At 37.4% G+C, this 20,200-nt stretch overlaps 2 protein-coding genes across 2 annotated transcripts; one reads left to right on the top strand and one right to left on the bottom strand.

Annotated features, from left to right (window-relative positions):
- memo1 (mediator of cell motility 1) lies at positions 1 to 9,567 on the top strand. The gene is made up of 9 exons (XM_028469472.1): positions 1 to 438; positions 3,268 to 3,349; positions 3,457 to 3,525; positions 3,654 to 3,766; positions 3,990 to 4,101; positions 4,255 to 4,397; positions 5,650 to 5,726; positions 6,203 to 6,307; positions 7,160 to 9,567. The coding sequence occupies exons 1-9, from the start codon at positions 378 to 380 to the stop codon at positions 7,289 to 7,291; spliced, it is 894 nt and encodes a 297-aa protein (XP_028325273.1). The 5' UTR covers positions 1 to 377; the 3' UTR covers positions 7,292 to 9,567.
- A 1,556-nt stretch (positions 9,568 to 11,123) lies between these two features.
- Positions 11,124 to 20,120, bottom strand: mkks (MKKS centrosomal shuttling protein). The gene is made up of 4 exons (XM_028469027.1): positions 18,872 to 20,120; positions 17,539 to 17,720; positions 11,986 to 12,096; positions 11,124 to 11,915 (listed from the first exon to the last, which is right to left on the bottom strand). Exons 1-4 carry the CDS (start codon positions 19,851 to 19,853, stop codon positions 11,487 to 11,489), a joined length of 1,704 nt encoding a protein of 567 aa, XP_028324828.1. The 5' UTR covers positions 19,854 to 20,120; the 3' UTR covers positions 11,124 to 11,486.
- Between the last annotated feature and the right edge of the window lie 80 nt (positions 20,121 to 20,200).

Raw genomic sequence — 20,200 nt, 5'->3', positions numbered from 1 at the left:
TCACCTGGCTCCATAGACAGATCAGTAATCCTAAGAACTAGACTGGACTGTTACAGAGCCTCATATTTACCTCCACCACAATATTACGAAGACTTTGTTACTTGTGCCAAACAAAATTCACATCGCCTGGTTGTTACAACAGAGATGCTAACTGCTCCCCGCTAACTTATGAGCCTGTACCAGCAGCAGGGCCAGCTGATAGCATTAGCCTGCTAGCCAACTGTCTTCAGCAAACTGTCCTTTGTCTTTTCATGCAAGTCAGCTAGCAAGCCTTGTTCCTGCTGACTGTCAGCTAACGCCGACTTTTCCAGTTCCATCTAACTTTTCATCACTTGACAAGTGTTAAGAGAACCAAGATAGGCGGCTTTGGAACCAAGATGTCGAACCGAGTGGTGTGCAGAGAAGCAAGTCACGCCGGGAGCTGGTACTCAGCATCGGGTAACTATCTACAGCTCACCGTCGGTTAGCATGCTGTGCTAACTTAGCTGGTGTTATGTTGACTGTGTTAAATTAAACAGTTTATGAAATAGTTAGTTTGACGTGTATTATATTAGCCTAAGTGTGTTTTTTGTTCCTTGCCTTCATTGATAGTGATTATGAATGTTATTGTCGTAATGCTAACCCAGTTGTTGAGTTGTGTGCTTGCTTGTTTTTGACTGGCTCTTTGGAGCTTAATCAGCACTTTGTCACTAAAGCTCGGTGTCACAGCCCCAATGAACTAGTCTGTGTTCACTCAGTGTGGTGCTTTATGCCTTGGCCTACATGTCATGTGCTTAGCTGCTTTCCTAATATCACATCAAGATGATTTTGTCATACTATTCTGGGTTGCTTGTAGGATATTTCCTCTGCTACTAATCACAGGACAGGACAGGGTAGGGCAAAGGACTGTAGTTTCATGTTGCACCCCTTCCCCCAATACACAGGACGAGTGTTAGTTTTTGTTGTAGACCCGGATGTTAAACTTCTTCTAGTTCTGGAGTAAAAAAACTCGTCTAAAAAAATCATTGTATGTTCCATAGACTATTTATTTTTTTTGTATTTGAATCATTTATTTTTGAACATGTTAAAAAAAAAAAAAAAAACACGTTCAAAAAAGGAGTAGGAACTATACATGTATATACAGATATACACCCATATATATATATATATATATATATATGCATACTATAGACTCCAGCATGTTTTTAAGCATTGACTATAATTAACCTTTCACCACACGTAAAAATTTGATATAGATTTTTTTTTTTTTTTTTGCTGAACTCATGAAAAAACCAATTAACCAAAGAAGAAGAAGAGAAAAAGAGATTTTCCTGAATCGCCCAGAAAAATATGATTTAACAAGGATTGTGTTACAAATAGCTGCCATTTTTTGAGGGCTTTTATGTGGCTCAAGGCTGATTAATTTGACAAGTTGCAAGCTTTGAGAACCACATATAGTTGCAAAGCATTAGCCAGGACATACTTCATCAAAACTTGGTCAGTCGTCAATTGTTTTTAGTCATGCTCTATTATTATTTACCTTTTCCTGAAACTGTAAACATTTTATGGTTAATATTCCCATTTTAGAAGATCTACAGGTTTTATTTTTGCTACTACATCATCATATGACACACGTCGTAACAGTATGAGTGTTAATCAATCAATCAACAATGTTCATTTATACAAAGTCTTTTTCATACAAAGGAAATGCAGCTCAAAGTGCTTTTACATAGTTTAAAATACACCCACCCTGTACAAACTCCGCCCACCACACACAGACACACAAGTTAATGTAAGGACAATGGCACATGGCTGGTAACAGAGGATCTAGATAAGGCGTCTGTACCAGGAGCAGGACACAGACCTTGGGCACAGGGTGCTGAGACAGAGCCCCCAGTCCAGCAAAAATAGAAACAAAATAAAAACAACATAAAAGATAAAAATCCCAAAACTATAAAAACAACATAAAAGATAATCCTAAAACTGTAAGAATAACATAAAAGATAACAATCCTAAAACTGTAAGAACAACATAAAGGATGATAATCCTAAAACAAAAAAAACAACAACAAAAGATAACAGTAAAAACATGACCTGGGAAAAAGGTCGAAATTAGAATTCCAGTTTTACAACAGGAGCAGCCGGTAGGAGCAGCTGTCACTGCCCGATTCTTTCAATGCATGCGCGAAACGCGTTGGCCTATTTTACGGCAAACTCAACTCTGCATGGACGTTAACCAATTCAATCATCCATTCATGTCGATTCAAGTGAAGAAAGAGTAGCCACACTGCTATGATTGTCCTGAATTATTGAGGCTGTCTAAAAGACAAAACGGGCTCTCTGAACCTTCATGATGCAGTCAAATGATTTAGAGAAAGGATGAATGTTCACCACTACTTGGAAAGTTGTTTGAGACTTCAGGAAAAGTCAACAAAATAAACACTGATTGGTTGTTTGGTATATAAAGTTGCAGTCTTCTTTTTACTCGAGGCAAAGGGTACCTTTGAACATTGACTAGATTGCAAGCTCATCAGAGAGCTAACCTCACAGATACATAACATACAGTGACACAATGATGAGTAGAAGATGTTCTTGATCACTTTGTTTGTCAGAGTTAGTTTTCTGTTGTGGATGTCTCCCTGTTTGGTCCAGTGACTATAGTTATAACAATTAGGGGTGTACATTCCCATGAATCTGATGATACAATTCCCGATTTCAGTGTCACAATACGATTTATCCCAATACTAAACAATACCACATACTATATCGCAATATATCATAGTACAAAATGGGGTGAAATACAATTTATTTAACTTTTTTTTAAACTTGCGAGAACAAGTAAATGGTAACTCACTGTTTTTAAGTACTAATATCAAAAACAGGCGGTATGTTTATCATACTGTCAAAGTACATTTTTCAAAAAATTTAAACTGCTTCTACAAAAGATTCTGATTCTCTTAAGTTCCTAAATTATTTAAAAAACATAACCACATACATCTATCAAAGTGCCCAGTAGGTTTTATGAAAATACCTTCCAAGCTAAAATGCACTGAGGAGTGAGGTAGTTTAACAAGGCCTTATGTGGTTCACTGACACCTAGTGACCTAGCTTATGTGCTATGCATGTGTTGGCGCAGTTAAATGGGTTTTTTTTTGTTAACAAAACATGAATAAAAAATCGATTTGGACATTTTTTGTAACCATATGATAATCGTGCTGTGATATATTACAGAGTCAAATTTTTCCTACACTCTTAATAACAAGTACGTGTGTTTCTTTCCCCTTTTCAGGATCCCAACTGAATGCACAACTAGAAGGCTGGCTGTCTCAAGCACAGTCCTCGATTAGACCTGCTAGAGCTATTATAGCACCGTAAGCACACGCCATTCAAGTGTAGAGAAATTCTTTCTGTACATTCATGTTATGGGATATTGGACAATCTGTCTGATTTGGCACTTGTTTTTTATTTATTTTTTCAGCCATGCTGGGTATACTTACTGTGGTGCTTGTGCAGCACATGCCTACAAGCAGGTTGATCCCTCGATTACGTAAGTTACTCTTTTGTCTGTCTCTGAATTACCAATGAAAGGATAGTAGTCAAATGTGAGGACAGACATTAGGGAAAAAGTACCAATGGTGTACAGAGACGATGAGATGATATCCTGTTGGCCTTCAGTCGCAGGGTGTTCATCCTGGGACCTTCACACCACGTGCCCCTCTCCCGCTGTGCCCTGTCGACTGCAGACATCTATAGAACACCTCTCTATGACCTGAGGATTGACCAAAAGGGTATTTTCTCTTTCCTATTCATCCATTTTTTTCATGCAAGTTATTGTGTTTTCTTTCTTTTTTTCTTTTCCTTTTTTAAAAAAAGCATTTCACACTATATCTTTTGTTATTTTCAGGCATGTTATGCTCACAGATTGTATCTCATTTCACACATTGACAACAAAACAGCTTTCTTGCTTTCTAATTGTGTCAAATTAATTAATACAGAGTCTTTTCTTTTTAGTTTATGCTGATCTTTGGAAAACGGGGCTTTTTGAGAGGATGAGTCTGCAAACGGATGAAGATGAGCACAGTATTGAAATGCACTTGCCTTACACTGCTAAAGCCATGGAAAGGTAACAAACATGAGCTTAAACCAAGACTTTACACTCATTCATGATGACGCCTTTATTTTTAATAGTAGAAAATAATAAAGCAAGTTGGAAAGCAATCTTTCACCACAAATGAAGTGTAAATTCCAGCTGTAACGTAGACGTCTGATGTTGCAGCCACAAGGATGAGTTTAGCATCGTGCCCGTACTCGTGGGAGCCCTGAGCGAGTCCAAGGAGCAGGAATATGGGAAGCTGTTAAGCAAGTACCTGGCTGACCCGTCCAACCTTTTCATCGTCTCGTCTGACTTCTGCCACTGGGGTATGCAGTGAGACAATCAACTAGGGATGCTCAATTTTAATTTTATTTATAACTGACTCTCATTAATCGATTAATAACCATTACAATTAGGATTAAAATTTTCAATTGATGAATAACAATGCAATACGTTTTTATCAAGTAGATTAAGAACTTTTAATATTGAATCGCAATCAAGGTTTTGACAACTGCAATAACGTAACCTCAAGAGGTTGAGGTTTTTTTCTTTTGTCTCTGGCGTTTGAGTGATGTCCACCAATCAGAATGGTGAAGCCTTATGATCTCAGGTTCAGCTGGAACAGATAAAAGGTCTGAATTTCCATAAAGCAGATCCTAAAGTGTTTAGACAGACGCTCTGTGATTCCTCCAGAAGAGGGCGCTGTCCACATAATACCAAATATTCTTGAAAGTAGATAAATGTGTTTTGTTCTAATGTGGGGCAATTTGAGCAAGAAGATGTTGTTTGACAGTCTACAAGTAACATGACTTCCTCCACTCACCAATTTAGCAGTTTATGCATTTAAATGTATCAAATATGAAAATCGCAAATCAATCGCAATCGCAGTATTTGCACGAAAAATCTCAATGAGGTTTTCAGTCAAAATCGTGCAGTCCTAAATCACAACCTGTCAGACAGTGACAGTCACACATGAATGACCCATTCAAAATGACTGTGACGGGGAAAAAACTATTTTTTTGTATAGATTTATTTTTTCAGTTGCAAGCATTAATGGAATATTAGGATTTTTCAAAACACACACCTGCAGTGCTGCTGAACGACAATAAACAAGGATAGCATTTTTGAATTTCTCTACATTTCTCTCTTTTTTTTTTTTTTTTTTTTTACTGTTTTTATTTTGTCTTTCAGCAGCAGGTTGATGTGATAATAAACTTAAAGTTAACGTGGAAGCGAGCAGCAATCTAGAAAACTGGCAAGTTTTTTTTTTTGAGGGGGTGAGGGCATGTATTGCAAATTTCCTCATAATTTTTTTTGGGGGGGAAACTGTCCCCTACAGAGCTCCATTTTGTTGCACATGTCGAAACTTCCTCATGAGTTAATTCATGTAAGTACCTAATTTAAAAAGATTAATCATTAGCATTAATCATTTTAAGAGCTTTTTAGCGGTTGATGGTTAAACATGAGCATCCCTATGTAACATCAAGAAATGACAATTATACAGGAGGCATTTAATGTGTTTAGTGAGACACGGAGCATGACTGATTTTGAGCTTTCTGTCTGTTTTTATTTTTAAAGGTCAACGCTTTCGCTACACTTACTATGATGAATCTCAAGGAGAAATCTACAGATCCATTGAGCATCTCGATAAAATGGTATTTTCGATTTTATCATTTGTCCTTAAAATTGCAAGGAGACGGTGTTGGTTTATTCAAAGCTGTTTTGGTTTTTTGGTTCAACCTGTGATGTTCGACAGAACGTTGAATTACAAATCAGCAGATACTGGTAAACTGTATTTCTTCTTACATATTTCTTTTTCTTTTTTGATTAAAGGTATTTTCAGCATTGGGAAGTACTAAGAAAATACAACTTAAAAAAAAAAGTCTAAAACAACATGACAAAGAGACTGTATATTTTTTTAACTTTAAAAACACAACTATACAAAATAAAGTATTTTACTATTACGCGTTGCTAGTTCAAGGACGGTTCATCTCACTTGTGTTGCCGTTGCCAACTTGTTGTGTAATCCGATTTCTGGAAGAAAACAGTGGCTTTACAGTAACATTGAACCGTTTTGTTTAGTTTGAATGCATCCCTTTTTATTGACTTGACCTTGTCTTTGCTTTCTTAGGGGATGGGCATTATAGAGCAGCTGGATCCGATGTCCTTCACCAACTACTTAAAGAAGTTTCGGAACACCATCTGTGGGCGTCACCCGATTGGAGTGCTGCTACATGTACGTACCACACAAACAATGTTACTTATTTCAACAAGCAATGTATTCATAATTCTTAGTAATCACACCAAATCAGTCATCAGTGTTTCAGTGGCATAATTCACAACCAGCACCATTGAAAACACACTGATGTTTTACTCCATCAGTGCTTTGAAAATGCTGGACACCTGCACATGCTTTGGCCCTGAATGCATCCAATAAACACATATTTGTACTAATTATGCCCTCAGTTTGGAATGGAATAATAATAAAAAAACAATAACTGATCCCTTACAGATTAGTCTATGACTGTTCTGATTAAAAATGATTCATCGGTCATGTGTGATGGTGGTGTGTGTTGACATTCATACATCACATGATGCTCTGTCATTGAGTTAGAGCTGATAGTTTCTTAGATTGCCGGTTGCTCCATATTGTCATTATCTTGGGGACATACAGTATTAAGCTTGAAGCACCACTGAAGATTGATTCGTAGAGAAGATTGCAATCTGTTCCTAATGGATGCTTAATGCATTGTGTCTCATCAAGTCTCTGGTTGATTCAGACAAGAATGAATAATTTGTAAATAATTAGTATTTACAGGGATGCACTTTAGGGGTTTTAGATCTTAATAATGAAGGCAGGTACAGTAGCAGTAGATATTCACGCGGTCCTTGTGTGATTTCTGTTCTCCTTTCTGGTTTTTATCACACTTAATTACTACTTTAAAAAAACTCAGGAGTTTCATTAGTTCTTATGAAACTTCCAGGAACGTGAACCCGTTTCCCTTTTTTTTCTTAGATGGGACACTAACATGACTATTTATGGCTGTGGCTTAGTGTTGGATCTGTGGTTTCTGTCCTCTTCTCACAGGCTGTGGCCGAGCTGAGGAAGTCTGGTTTAGAAATGAACTTCTCTTTCCTGAACTACGCGCAGTCGAGTCAGTGCAGGAACTGGCAGGACAGCTCCGTGAGCTACGCCGCTGGAGCGCTCATCGTTCATTGAGGTCAACTTTTGCTGGGGCGCCACAGAGAGACGCCGCCACCCTGCTCTTACTATCTTATCGCCATAACCCTGACCCAGACAGCCTCCCACTACCCACAATCCCCTCCCTTCACGTCCTGGTTTTTACCCAAAGGAAGGACCTAGGTATTCTAAGCCAATGCAATCTTCTCTCTGTTTCCCTCAGCCTTTCTTCACAGTCCTCTCAGTTTGAAGTGTGTGTTCCAGAGGTTTTGGTTGGAAAAGTTTTAAAGTGTGTTGGAGAGGCTGTATAGAGGAGATGAGAAGAGTGTTTGTATTGGTGTGAGGAGAAGATGTTCATGTTTTTCCAGGAACTAGAGTTCCCACTTTTAGTCCCCTTTAGAGTTCCTTGGAAACAAAACTGATTTAAGTTGTAATGTTAGACATTTTCTATTCTCTTGTCATTTCAGAACACAAATAAAAAAAATTGCTGATGTTAATGGAGAATATTCCAATGTTGTCAGCTTTAAAACATCGAATGAGGGTTTTACGCCATTTACATTTCGTATCCTCAATATTGTTGTAGATGCTAACCAAGGGCTGCTCCCAGTGAATATCAGTAATCCCCTCTGTATAAACCAAAAACATTAATATAATTATCATATTAGATACATTTGAGTCTTTTGGGCTTATTTTCCTTGCTTAGTATAATATTAACATTTACTCAGCTAGTGTATAATTTAGATCAAAAACAACATTCTCAGTGGAGCTCCAAAGCCATTAATGCGGTTTGTCCAATGAACTGGCAGGATCAGCACTGCCACTGGTTTGTGGTTACATGCTGGCAGCATTAGAGAGACCAGTGGGCTACAATCACAGCTGGCTGTTGTGCACATCCTTCCAAAAGTGACACTTCTAGTCTTTGTTTACACTGCCACCTTGAATACCCTGAGCCACAAAATGACTCCAGCGACATTTTCTTTCCGTTATTGCCCTCTTTGATGGAAATGATCCAAACTATCAGGTCTGTTGGAGCACGAATGTTTGTGCTTCATGGCCAAAATGTTCAGCTTTATCAATAGGAAACAGGACTATTATTATACTAGGTTGTTATTTGCAGCTCCTTGTTATTTTTATTTATTTTTTATTGAAGACAGCCAAACGCTGATGAAAACATAACTTCTTATCTTTGTCATTAATTTTCCATGTTAGGAGCTATTGATTGCCTAATATTAAGTATATATTACACCATGGTAAGGGTATGTAAACAGATTCACTGAACTAGGTCCTGAAGGTCTTACCACACCTGAATCAGATCAAAATGATACCATGTGAGCTTGCTATAAGCCTCTCCTTGTGGTTGTGTAGTTACAGTGTTACAACTAAGACCTGCAGGACTTTACCCTCCAAGAAGTTTTGACACCTCTGCTATACAAAGATGATGAATCTATGAAAATGTAGCTATTTTACAAAATAAAATGTCACTCGCAGTGATCACAGTTGAAACCAATACTGATTCCAACCGGATTCCAACTGGATTGATATGATTATTGGCAGCAAATGGTGTCCACTGTCCTCTGATTTGACATGAATGTCCCTGACGTGACTGAATTTTTATGCTAAGGCCAAGCATTTCCATCTAAAATATGCAGTGGTTGAACATCAGTCCTTCCTTGGCATCATGGGGGCTTCATACTCTGCATTGAGATAGAGAACATGGTGGAGAAAGCATCCCCAGACTGACTTGACCTCTGAAGCTAAGTGAAGGGAAACTAGTAAAGCATGACACACTGTGCTATTGTGCCTTTTATCACTCTTGCACATACTCATATAAAGCGTTTTCTCACTTTTAGTCTTATTTTGAAATTTGTATTTCAGATTTTGTGTGTTTTGTTGCAACATGCACCCTCCCCCTGGTGTGTATGGGGTGTGTGTCCCCTCCCCTTCAACATTCATCTGATGTTGACACCAACTGTTATCTTCTTACTGCAGCAGGGAGTGAGTGGCATTCTGTTGCATCCAAATCACCTCATTTGTGGCGATAGAGAAAGATAGAGGCAACACCTCAACACTGTTCTTCATTTTCTGTTCAAGGATGTTTATTTTGTCTGAAAGAAATACTTTTTTTGTATGGATATTTTGTTTCCTGACTAGAAAACTGGGAACTCAAAAGTGGCAAATCCAATAATCTGTTATGTAACTGCTCCCTTAATGGAGTTTTTTTGATCTCAGGTTCCACTGACACAGCATCCCAAAAGGCTCTTCAGAAAAGGCCGAGGATTCATGTTACAAAAGAAGTAAAATGTATTGGAAAAACATGTTCTGGTGTCTTGGTCTTTGTGGGTCCGTGTGTGTTTTAGTCATTGGATTTTTTTTCATGAGCACACAGACAGTTTGAGGACATGGTTCTCTAACCTGATATACAGCCTGCCCTTCTATAGGATAAATAATAATAGGGTTAATATTACACACCTTAATGCATGAGTACCTTTGGGAAACATGCTCAGTTTAATTCCAAGGTTGGTAGAAATAATCACTTGATCACACCTTTGCTGTTTAAAGGGCCACATGCCAGGGCCGTCACCTTAGGAGCCATTAGAGAAACTACAGCTTCAACCCTACCTACACATGATTTTATTTCTGAGTATGACTGTAGCTGCTACCATGATTTTATCCCTTTGGGTTACACTTCAGAACATTGGTTATGGATTGCAGTGTAGATAGAATCAGGGTTGGGATCATTGACATTTTTCAACTACAATTGGGAGTATCCGATATCAGCCTAAAAACGAATATTGAATTCAAATTTCCGATTTTTTTTTTTTTTGCAATTCATTTTTTATTTATATTTATTCAATTGTAGAATACTGTAGATGTTATGTTAAAGATCATAACCATGTAACCAATTGGTTCATAATAAATGGGTCCGTTTTTCTCATACCACTGTTACTGACTATTGTTCTCTGTTTGAGTGACATCACTTGATCAAGTCTTTTCTAACATTCCACACTAAAAAAACAAGTAAATATAATGTTTTTATTAAAAAAAAAAAAATAAAAGTATGTATGATTCATGTTGATATCGGAATGGGCCGATACGCAAGGCTGCAATATCGGTATCATATCGGAAATGAAAAAGTTGCATTGGGGCATCCCTAATTACAATTACATCTTTGATTATCCACGTTCAATTACAACTAAATTATGATTACGCTGACTAGCATTTTTTCCCAACTACAATTAAAATTACAATTATTTTTCCCCTGAAAGTCAACTGAACATTTAATAAATAACACCACAAAACTCAACGTTCCTCTTGTTATAGCGTTCTGCTATATTATCTGCTATATTATCTATCAGCTAATTTGTTTTTCATGTCTTGGTTATCTTGTCAGGCTTCCTAATATCATTCAAATATTGGTATTAATATATTTGATGTGGGCATCTTAGCCAGGTTTGCGCTTAATAAAATTGTTAATGACGGTTTTTAAAAAATGTTCATGCCAATTACCATTACAAAGTCAATTATCTGAACTCGATTGCAATTCAATTACGATTACAACATCAACAAATCAGATTTTTTCCAATTATAGTTATAATTGTGTCATCATTGTAATTATTTACGCAATTACAATTATATTTGACCCTAACCCTGGATAGAATATTGTGTATTTCTAGAAGTCCAAACAGATAGAAGCAATATGATGAAAATGCTATGATTCTATTCTATTATTATAAGTGTACATATATAATATCTTGAACATCTCTGATTGTTTTTCTCTGTTGTTCCTCTTGTTTTTCGTTTTTCTTGTCCCTGCTCGAAAAAAAACAAAAAAATGAATGAAAATGAATAATAAGATAATAAATGAGACCAATCATTGCATTTAAACTGTAATTTAGAACTACTAACAAAACAAACCACTTACAAAATGAAGCTCAGCACAATCATCCTATTTCTAATCCTTTGACGCTCTTTACTTGTAATATGTGTCACACCTGTGGAAGGTTGTTAAGTATATAAGATGCTGCGTAACCTAAATAGAAAGTGAAATCCTTTATTTGCCAAGTTATGGTCTTTGTCTAATATACAAGATGATCTGCCTGTTAAAGATTTGACATTAGCATGAATCACTGATCCATGACTCATTGAGGGAAATGTCTCTAGAATTACTAAGCCTAACAGTTCTTCATTGATGTTGACCTTTAAAAACCCTGCTCAAGAATAATTAGCAGTTCTGTTAGTTCACATCATGAATTATAAACCTCACATCGAGAGCTAGATTTGCAGTTTCCACGGCAACTTGTAAGGCATTGAGTTTAGCTGTGAAGGAGTCTAGCACACGTGGCTGCACGGGATTGTTCCTGCACATGGACGCAGGAGCAAACTCAGCGTGTTCTTTCTGAAGGTGGTTCCACTTATTGCTCGTGCTACTATTCAACAGCCCACAGCCACAGAAACCTAAGGTGCTTTGTAAACAGTCCTGTGTGCTGTCTGCTGGGTTAATCCAGTGGTGTGCGTAAGTGAGATCCATGTAAGAGTTTCCTCCATCGTGTTCCAGGGATTTGGCGACAGACTCCAGAGATCTGCAGAATACGTCCACGCCACGAAGGAACTCTGTTTGTGAGCATCTTAATGCAGATGCTAATTCTGCCTTTTCATTCATGCTCTGGGGGTAAAACACAGCATAATTCAGTCAACGTTGAGGAAATAGTGAGGTGAAGATGTCTGGATCTCACCTTGTGTCTGATATAAGCTGCCAGGTGGGTCTCTGTGCACCCTCCTCCGTGTAGGGCTGAGGGTTCCCTGAGGGCCAGCCTTAACACGTGTTCTGCTGTTTGCCACACCACCTAAACAGAAACTTCACTTTAAGCAATCGGATATTTGGTAAGCTTCTTAATTCTAAAGGAAATTGATGGACTATAGAATTTAGTAGGGCTGAACGATTAATTGCATTTGCGATATTATCGCGATATCAAAATGCCATTTTCTAATATCGCAAAGGCTGCAATTTTTTATTTTTTTCTTGTTCTGTCTTGTACTGTTCTGTTAAGTTCAGAGAGTGTTTAAGGAGTGCAGTCCACATGTTTACATGAATCCTGAAGTTAGTTAGATATGTTGAAGAGGTAAAGCCACAGATTTGTTTGCTTTATTGTTGTAATCTGTGCTTTAAAATGTATATTTTATATTTATTTAAAGTTTAAATAAATCTGAAATGGTTTATTATGAAACAGATTGATTTATTGCTTGTGTTCATTGAAAAATACATGACAAGAGGCCCTTGAAAAAAAAATCTCATATTAAATCACAATCGCAATATTGAGGGGAAAAAAAAAATCGCAATTACATTATTTTCCAAAATCGTTCAGCCCTCGAATTTAAAAAAGCGAAAATATTAAAACTTTTGTTTTTAACCATTAATAAGAATGAAATTAGCATCTAGAGTTGGACATCTTTTATCAGGTGATTGTCTGATCCAAGGGCCACAATACAAGAATATCATCTCAGCATTGATAATAATGACCAATCCAAATAATTACACATAAATCAATAAATAGTTAAGTCGGTTTTTGTTGACGTTTCTGTTATTGTTTATATTTTCTCTCATTTCGTGGTTTTTTTTTGTGTTATTGGAGTCATGTTGTGTATATTTGTTGTATGTTCATTTTGAGGTGATAGAAAATGTCAAAAAGAAGAAAGACTTTGATTTTGGAGATGATCTGGAAGGTACCGTCAACAAAAAGTTTTTTGAGCAAGGAGTTGGTCTGAACTTAGCAGAGGCTCTCTGAATGTTATGGTTTTATATGTTACGAGTCATTATTTTTGTTTATATGTATATATCATGTTTTTAATAGTAAATGTGTTTATTTTGTGCATTTTACTGTCATTTTGTGTGTTTTTAATTTCCTTTTGTGCAGGTTTTTGTAATTACCTCCGCTAAGGCGGTAATGTTCTCACCTGTGTTTGTCTGTCTGTTAATGTGGATGTTTGTTAGCAGAATATCTGAGAAAGTTCAGAATGGATTTACATGACATTTGGTAAGCTGATAGACAATGTCAAAACGAAGAAAGGTTAAGATTTTGGAGATGATCTGGCCAGAGGTATTATAGATACAGTATCCAGAACAACTTTTGGAGCATTATGTGGATGTTTGGCTGGTTCTACAGCACCACCTGCTGGTGATTTTGCGCCTTTAAACTGAGCATTAGTTTGCAGAGTGCTCTGGTATTGTATGCTTTTGAGTAAATTTGTGTATTTTTTGTGTTTTGATTGTTTTCTTGGTGTTTTGTGTGTTTTCTTGGAGTCATTTTGTGTGTTTACAGAGGTCAGAAACATCTGCTTTGGCACATTTTAGTCGATCATTTTATATAATTAAATCAATTAACAGGCCTTGAAAACAATACAAATGGTTTGGTTTTACTTGTGCTTGTTCTTTTTAGAATTCTAGATCAGTGGTTCCCAACCAGGGGTACGTGTACCCCTAGGGGTACTTGAACATATTGTAGGGGGTACTTGGAAACATTGATGAATCTATTTCCAACATGCTGAGTCATGTTTAAGCCTATTTCAGACACTGTACATGCTTATCCAACAGCTTTTCCACCCATTGACAATAAACTGCATTAATGAAATAAACAATATTGTGGCCTTAATATCCTACTAAATTGTTACCAACATGTTATGCACATTACAAAAAATTGAGTTAAATATATTCTCTGCAAGACTGCAGACTGCAATAGCTCTATTTTTAGGAACAACCAGAAAAAGTCAGGGCCCTATGGAGTTAATGCAGCTTCTTTAATTCCTGTGGTGACAGGTAACACAGGTAAAATTGTGAAATTAAAGAAAAGCAAAAAGCTTTATAGAGATAAAAATTTGACTCCTATAACATGTCATCCAAAAAGTCCACCAGTGTCTCCAGTAAAGTCTTTAAAATTAGCTCTTCTTAATGTTAGATCTCTTGTTAACAAGTCACTAATAATTAATGATTTTATTTTGACACATCACTTGGACTTTTTATTTCTTAATGAAACATGGTTGAATGATGGTATCAGTAATACTATTCTCAATGAAAGTGCGCCACAAGACTTTATTTATTTAAATAAGTGTCGTACTTGCAGGAAAGGTGGTGGAGTTGCTGCCATTTTTAAATCAATATTTCAGTGCAAAGAAATAACATTTGGTGATTTTATCTCCTTTGAATATATGTCATTCTTACTGAAGGGTGATTCAAGAGTTCTGTTTTTAGTCGTTTATAGACCCCCAAAATATTCTGGAGAATTCATGGATGAGTTCGCTGAACTGCTGTCAGTTGTATGCACTGAATACAACTTTTTAATAATAACAGGTGACTTAAATATTCATGTAGACAATAACATGGACAATACTGCCAAAGAACTGTATGCTTTAATGGATACTTTTGGTCTTACACAACATGTGACTGGTCCGACACACACTCAAGGTCACACTGTGGATCTGGTTATCTCTAAAGGTGTTGATATCTCTGCTGTTGATGTAAGAGACTTAGCTCTATCTGATCATTTCTGTGTCTTTTTTGACCTAGAGACTGTAACATCTGTTCCCCCTAGTTATGCGTGTTTAAAGAAAAGGTACATAAATGACAACACAAGTGCACAGATGGAAGCCATAGCAATGACACCAACATTGAGTGCTGAGACAGTTGATGATCTTCTGGATGAGTATAATAGAAACGTCTGTAATGTCATAGATGTGGTGGCTCCAATCAAAACTAAGAGAAAACCAAACACACAGAAAACACCTTGGAGGAGGACTGAGATAATGCAGAATTTGAAATCTGACTGTAGAAGAGCTGAGCGTAAATGGAGATCAACAAAACTCCAAATTCATCTAGAACTGTACAAAATAAGTCTGCGAAAATTCAATGATGGCTTGTTCAAAGCAAGGCAGCAATACTTTTCTGAAATTATTGCCAAAAATGTCAACAACTCTCGCACGTTGTTTTCTGTAATTGAAAAGCTCACAACCCCCCCAGATCAGATAGCCCCTGAATTACTGTCAGCTGGAAAATGCAATGAATTTGCTGTATATTTCAATGAAAAAATACAATCAATAAGGTCAAACATCAGAACAAACCAGCAAAATCACAAAAAGCTTGAACAGCTTCAACCACTGAGGGATGAGTCAACTACAATGTTAGAGTTTATTACAGTGAACCCAAAAACAATAGAGGAGACTGTTCAGCAGCTGAATCCATCAACGTGTTGCCTTGACACAATACCCTCAAACTTCTTTAAAACTGTTGTAAAGTCAATTGTCACTGATTTGTGTCAGATAATTAACTGCTCATTCCAATCAGGCACCGTACCAAAATCCCTGAAAGTAGCTGCTGTGAAACCGCTGTTAAAAAAGAGAACACTGGATGCCTCTATACTGGCTAACTATAGACCAATCAGCAACCTTCCATTCATGGCCAAGATCATTGAGAAGGTGGTCTTCAACCAACTGAGTCAATTCTTAACATTCAACAAAATATTTGATAAATTTCAGTCAGGTTTTCGTTCTCATCACAGCACTGAAACTGCTCTTATCAAAGTGATCAATGACATAAGGTTGAACACTGATTCAGGAAAAGTATCTGTTCTCATTCTGTTGGATCTAAGTGCTGCATTTGACACTGTAGATCATACAATTTTGTTGCACAGATTGCAAACATGGGTTGGACTAAATGGAAAAGTAATGCAATGGTTTAAGTCATACTTGGAGGAGCGAAGCTATTTTCTAAGCATTGGAAACTTTGAATCTGACAGAATACCAATGTCCTGTGGGGTTCCTCAGGGATCTGTTCTTGGACCCCTTCTGTTTAACCTTTACATGCTTCCTTTAGGACAAATTTTACAGAACTGTAAGGTTGATTATCAGAGCTATGCAGATGACACACAACTATATCTATCACTGAACCCAGATGACCATGGTCCCATTGAGGTGTTGTGTGACTGTTTAGAAAAAGTAAACTGCTGGATGAGTGAAAACTTCCTTCAACTAAACCATGACAAGACAGAGGTGATTGTCTTTGGTAACAAGGAAAAGAGGACTGCTGTCAGCAATTATCTTGAGTCTCGATCTTTAAAAGCTAAAGACCAAGTCAAAAACCTTGGTGTTCTGATTGACTCAGATCTTACATTCAGCAGTCAGATCAAATCTATCACAAAAACAGCCTTCTACCACCTAAAGAACATCTCCAGAGTGAAAGGTTTAATGGCTCAGAAAGATCAGGAGAAACTGGTCCATGCTTTTATCTCCAGCAGACTGGACTATTGTAATGGTCTTCTGACAGGAATCCCCCAAAAGAGCATCAAACAGCTACAGCTGGTTCAGAACGCTGCAGCTCGGGTCTTAACCAGAACAAAGAGGTCAGAGCACATTACTCCAGTTTTAAAGTCTTTACACTGGCTCCCAGTCAGCCTCAGAATAGACTTTAAAGTTTTGCTGCTGGTGTATAAATCTGTGAATGGGTTTGGTCCAGAATACATCAGTGACATGTTAGTCAGGTATGAACCCAGCAGGTCTCTCAGATCTATGGTCACAGATCAGATAGTGGAGCCCAGAGTTCACAGTAAACATGGTGATGCTGCTTTTAGTTGTTATGCTGCAAAGAAGTGGAACAAACTGCCAGCGGAGCTGAAGTCAGCATCCAATGTGAACATTTTTAAATCAAAGTTAAAGGCACTTTTTTTCTCTACTGCATATGATTGAGAGATAGATTTTTTGTCATGTTGTTGATGTAATGATGATTTTACTGATGATTTTAATTGATTTTACTGATGATTTTAATTGATTTTACTGATGATTTTAATTGTTCTTATTGATTTAAATGTTCTTATTGATTTTAAACAATTGAATGTTTTATCATGTAAAGCACATTGAGTTGCCTTGAGTATGAAATGCGCTATATAAATAAATTTGCCTTGCCTTGCCTTGCCTTGCTACACAATAATTGTAATGCACAAAATTGATATTTAGTGTGTGTTAAACGTACAGGTTGACATTTTCAAGCTATTAACATGTAAATAAAACAAGAAAGATTACTACATTGGAGTGATGAAGGGGTTCTCCTAATCTGAAGAGAGGCCTCGGGGGGTACATGAGACAAAAAAGGTTGGGAAACACTGTTCTAGCTGATAGTCTAACGTACTGCAGGTTATTTTAATCCCAGAAATATTTCATATAATATCTTCCTCCTCGCAGACGATCATGAGATAAGTGTTATAGACTTTAAAAGCTGTGAGGAGTCACACCTCACTGTACATTACCTTCAGCTCACTCATCATGGTTTCATTCCTGTGACAGAGAACCATGGTGCTGATCGCTGACTCCCCGACAGGCTGTAAATGAAGCAGCTTCTTATCTCCAAACTGTTTGATGCTCAGGTCCGACACCTGCCCATAGGATGTGAATGTGACTGCAGACTGTAGCATGGCTACTGGTTGAGCACCTGTTTAAACATACAATTAGTATGTGTGTAATTAGTACGAGCACTAGACATTTTCTATTATAAGTGCATTTCTCTCTTTAGAACTACCAATGTTATTTAATTTTCAGGGTCTTTAGTTTATTTTATTTTATTCAATTGTTGAATATTTTTCACGTTTAAGGTTAAAATGTATGTAATCCATGAGTTATTCTCATACCTATTGTTCATTGTTTGTGTTATACATCATTTGATCTTGTCTTTTCTAACATTCCACACTACAAAATAAATAATAAACACACGAATGATTCGTGCTAATATTGTATTGATATTGGTATCCACTGATATTTAAGGTGTTGTATTGGAAGTGAAACAGTAGTATTGGGACACCCCTAGTTATTTATTTACCCTTTATAAAAATGTACTCTTATTATGACCTTTGCTGATAATAAAGGTAATAGATCATCTGCCAGTTCACCAATATGAGAGATCAGTAAAAACCTGTCAGCAGTGTATAGTATAGGTATATAAAAAAAAACAGATTCAGCAATATATATCGCAATATTGTACCGTTAAGTTTAATAAATGAAAATGAATGGCATTTCATACCATTTTGTACTTGTAAAGGTGAAATTTGTAACTTTTAATATTAGAGATGTCCCGATACATATTTTTCACTTCCGATACGATACCGATATTCCAGCCTTGCGTATTGGCCGATACCGATATCAATCCGATATCAGCACGAATCATACATACTTTTATTACTTATTTTGTAGTGTGGAATGTTAGAATAGGCTTGATCATGTGATGTTACTCAAACAGAGAACAATAGTCAGCAAATCAAGTTCACTTTAGTTATTTTTTACTGTCAGTATATGGTGGGAACGACTGAGGGCGAGGACAAAGACAACAAAAACTTATCGGAGCGCTTATATCGGAGATTTTAGATGCAGTCTGATGGAATCTGATATTTGTTTTCTGGCTGATATCTGACCGATATCAATATCGGATCGGGACATCGCAATTAATATTGCACTATATATCATGTTGTTTCGTATCGGGAAATGCAAATCATAAATCGTATCGTCAGATACATGGTAACAACTCTAGTGCCTAATACAAATATTGAGAGAAGCATCTACCTGCAGGCCTGTGACTATACCCAGGCTCACCTGTCAGTGTAGTGAGTGGCTCCATCAAAGTGATTCCTAGTCTCTCTACCACAATGACGCCGTGACTCCTCAGGTAGTGTTGTACGACTGGGTGAATAACTTTCTGGCAGACAAACAGTTTCACATCATCTTTGACCACCTGCTTGCAAACATCCAACAGCAGTTCCAGGATCTGAGAGTCAGTGTCTACACCTGGATGCACCTCCATGACCCTGTCCACGAGTTCAGGAAGATCTCCTGCCAGAGATGCACTAAAAAGCACCACTTTAAGAGGATGTGAAGGATTGTGTATCTCACTGAAGTCAAAGTCATTTGGCATGTGCACCATTAGACCTGGGAACACTGCAGATTTGAGAACACACTGTCCTTCCACAGAGACAGTCACTGTTCTGCCAAAGTGAAGCGTACCTGGGCTAGAACATGGAACAGTGAGCAGGAAAGCTTGCACAGCCAGCTTGCTCATGTGAAACCTCTCACTTTCTGTCAGCACACACGCTGGTTTGCTGGAGATGATGCTGTGAGCCAGTGTAAGCAGGCTCTGCGTGCTGCAGAAGTCCATTTTAACTTTACAATCACAGTCTTCCTGCTGGAGGTAAGTGATGCAGGCAGTTAGGAGGTGTTTGTTCACTATAATAACTCTGTTTCTTCTCAGTCCAGACTGCTGCGCATGCTCAATAAGAGACAAACAAAGAATGGCGGCAAACAGACCGCAGTCACTAAATCTGGATATGTGGTTATGAATAGATGTTTTTATCAGATGGATGAGAGGTTGAGAGGAGCTCAGAGCTGGAAGAAGAAGAGAAGAGGCTGAAGTGGTAACAACATGTCCTCCAATGTTGTTGTGAAGGTGCTTCAGTCTGGCTTTAGGTCCATAACAAGATCTAAGCAGCTGTTCCAGCAGTTTGAGTTTATTACGGATGTCAGCGTTGTCCAGGGGCTGATCCGTACAAATGGACGGAGACTTCTTGACGAGTCGAGACATTATAAAAGAAGAAGAAGAAGAAGAAGAAAAAGACTTCTAAACGTGGCTGATGAAACTTTAAAAAACACAAACCGAGAGCAGCTTTCCGTCAACCTAAAAAAATGCACTCACACTAAGGAAGCTCTCCACATTAACAATATTGTGAAATAAAATGCAACATGGATTAAAAATAAAACAGACGTATCAATAAAATGATACAAATAACTCCATTATAACAGCTATTCAGCCAAGTTTGATAAGGCAAAAAACACCCCCCCTCCTCCTCCCACATCATAATAATCAGCCACCGGGGCTTAGATTTAGCTAGGACTACCCATAACACTGCCTGACTAATTTGCCACGTTTTT

Source organism: Gouania willdenowi, chromosome 15, assembly GCF_900634775.1.
Source record: "Gouania willdenowi chromosome 15, fGouWil2.1, whole genome shotgun sequence".
NCBI lineage: Eukaryota > Metazoa > Chordata > Actinopteri > Blenniiformes > Gobiesocidae > Gouania > Gouania willdenowi.
Note: the sequence above shows the minus strand (reverse complement) of the source record. Positions and strands in the feature narration are given on the sequence as shown.

What these genes read in the sequence shown, in the direction of transcription:
- memo1 (XM_028469472.1), top strand. Translation starts at nt 378, where the DNA reads ATGTCGAACCGAGTGGTGTGCAGAGAAGCAAGTCACGCCGGGAGCTGG. An exon ending in GCTAGAGCTATTATAGCACC is followed by an intron (nt 3,350 to 3,456) that starts GTAAGCACACGC and finishes TTATTTTTTCAG; the next exon opens with CCATGCTGGGTATACTTACT. An exon ending in ACTGCTAAAGCCATGGAAAG is followed by an intron (nt 4,102 to 4,254) that starts GTAACAAACATG and finishes CTGATGTTGCAG; the next exon opens with CCACAAGGATGAGTTTAGCA.
- mkks (XM_028469027.1), bottom strand. Translation starts at nt 19,853, where the DNA reads ATGTCTCGACTCGTCAAGAAGTCTCCGTCCATTTGTACGGATCAGCCC. An exon ending in CCATGATGAGTGAGCTGAAG is followed by an intron (nt 12,097 to 17,538) that starts GTAATGTACAGT and finishes GTTTCTGTTTAG; the next exon opens with GTGGTGTGGCAAACAGCAGA. An exon ending in CAGCTTATATCAGACACAAG is followed by an intron (nt 11,916 to 11,985) that starts GTGAGATCCAGA and finishes TTTTACCCCCAG; the next exon opens with AGCATGAATGAAAAGGCAGA.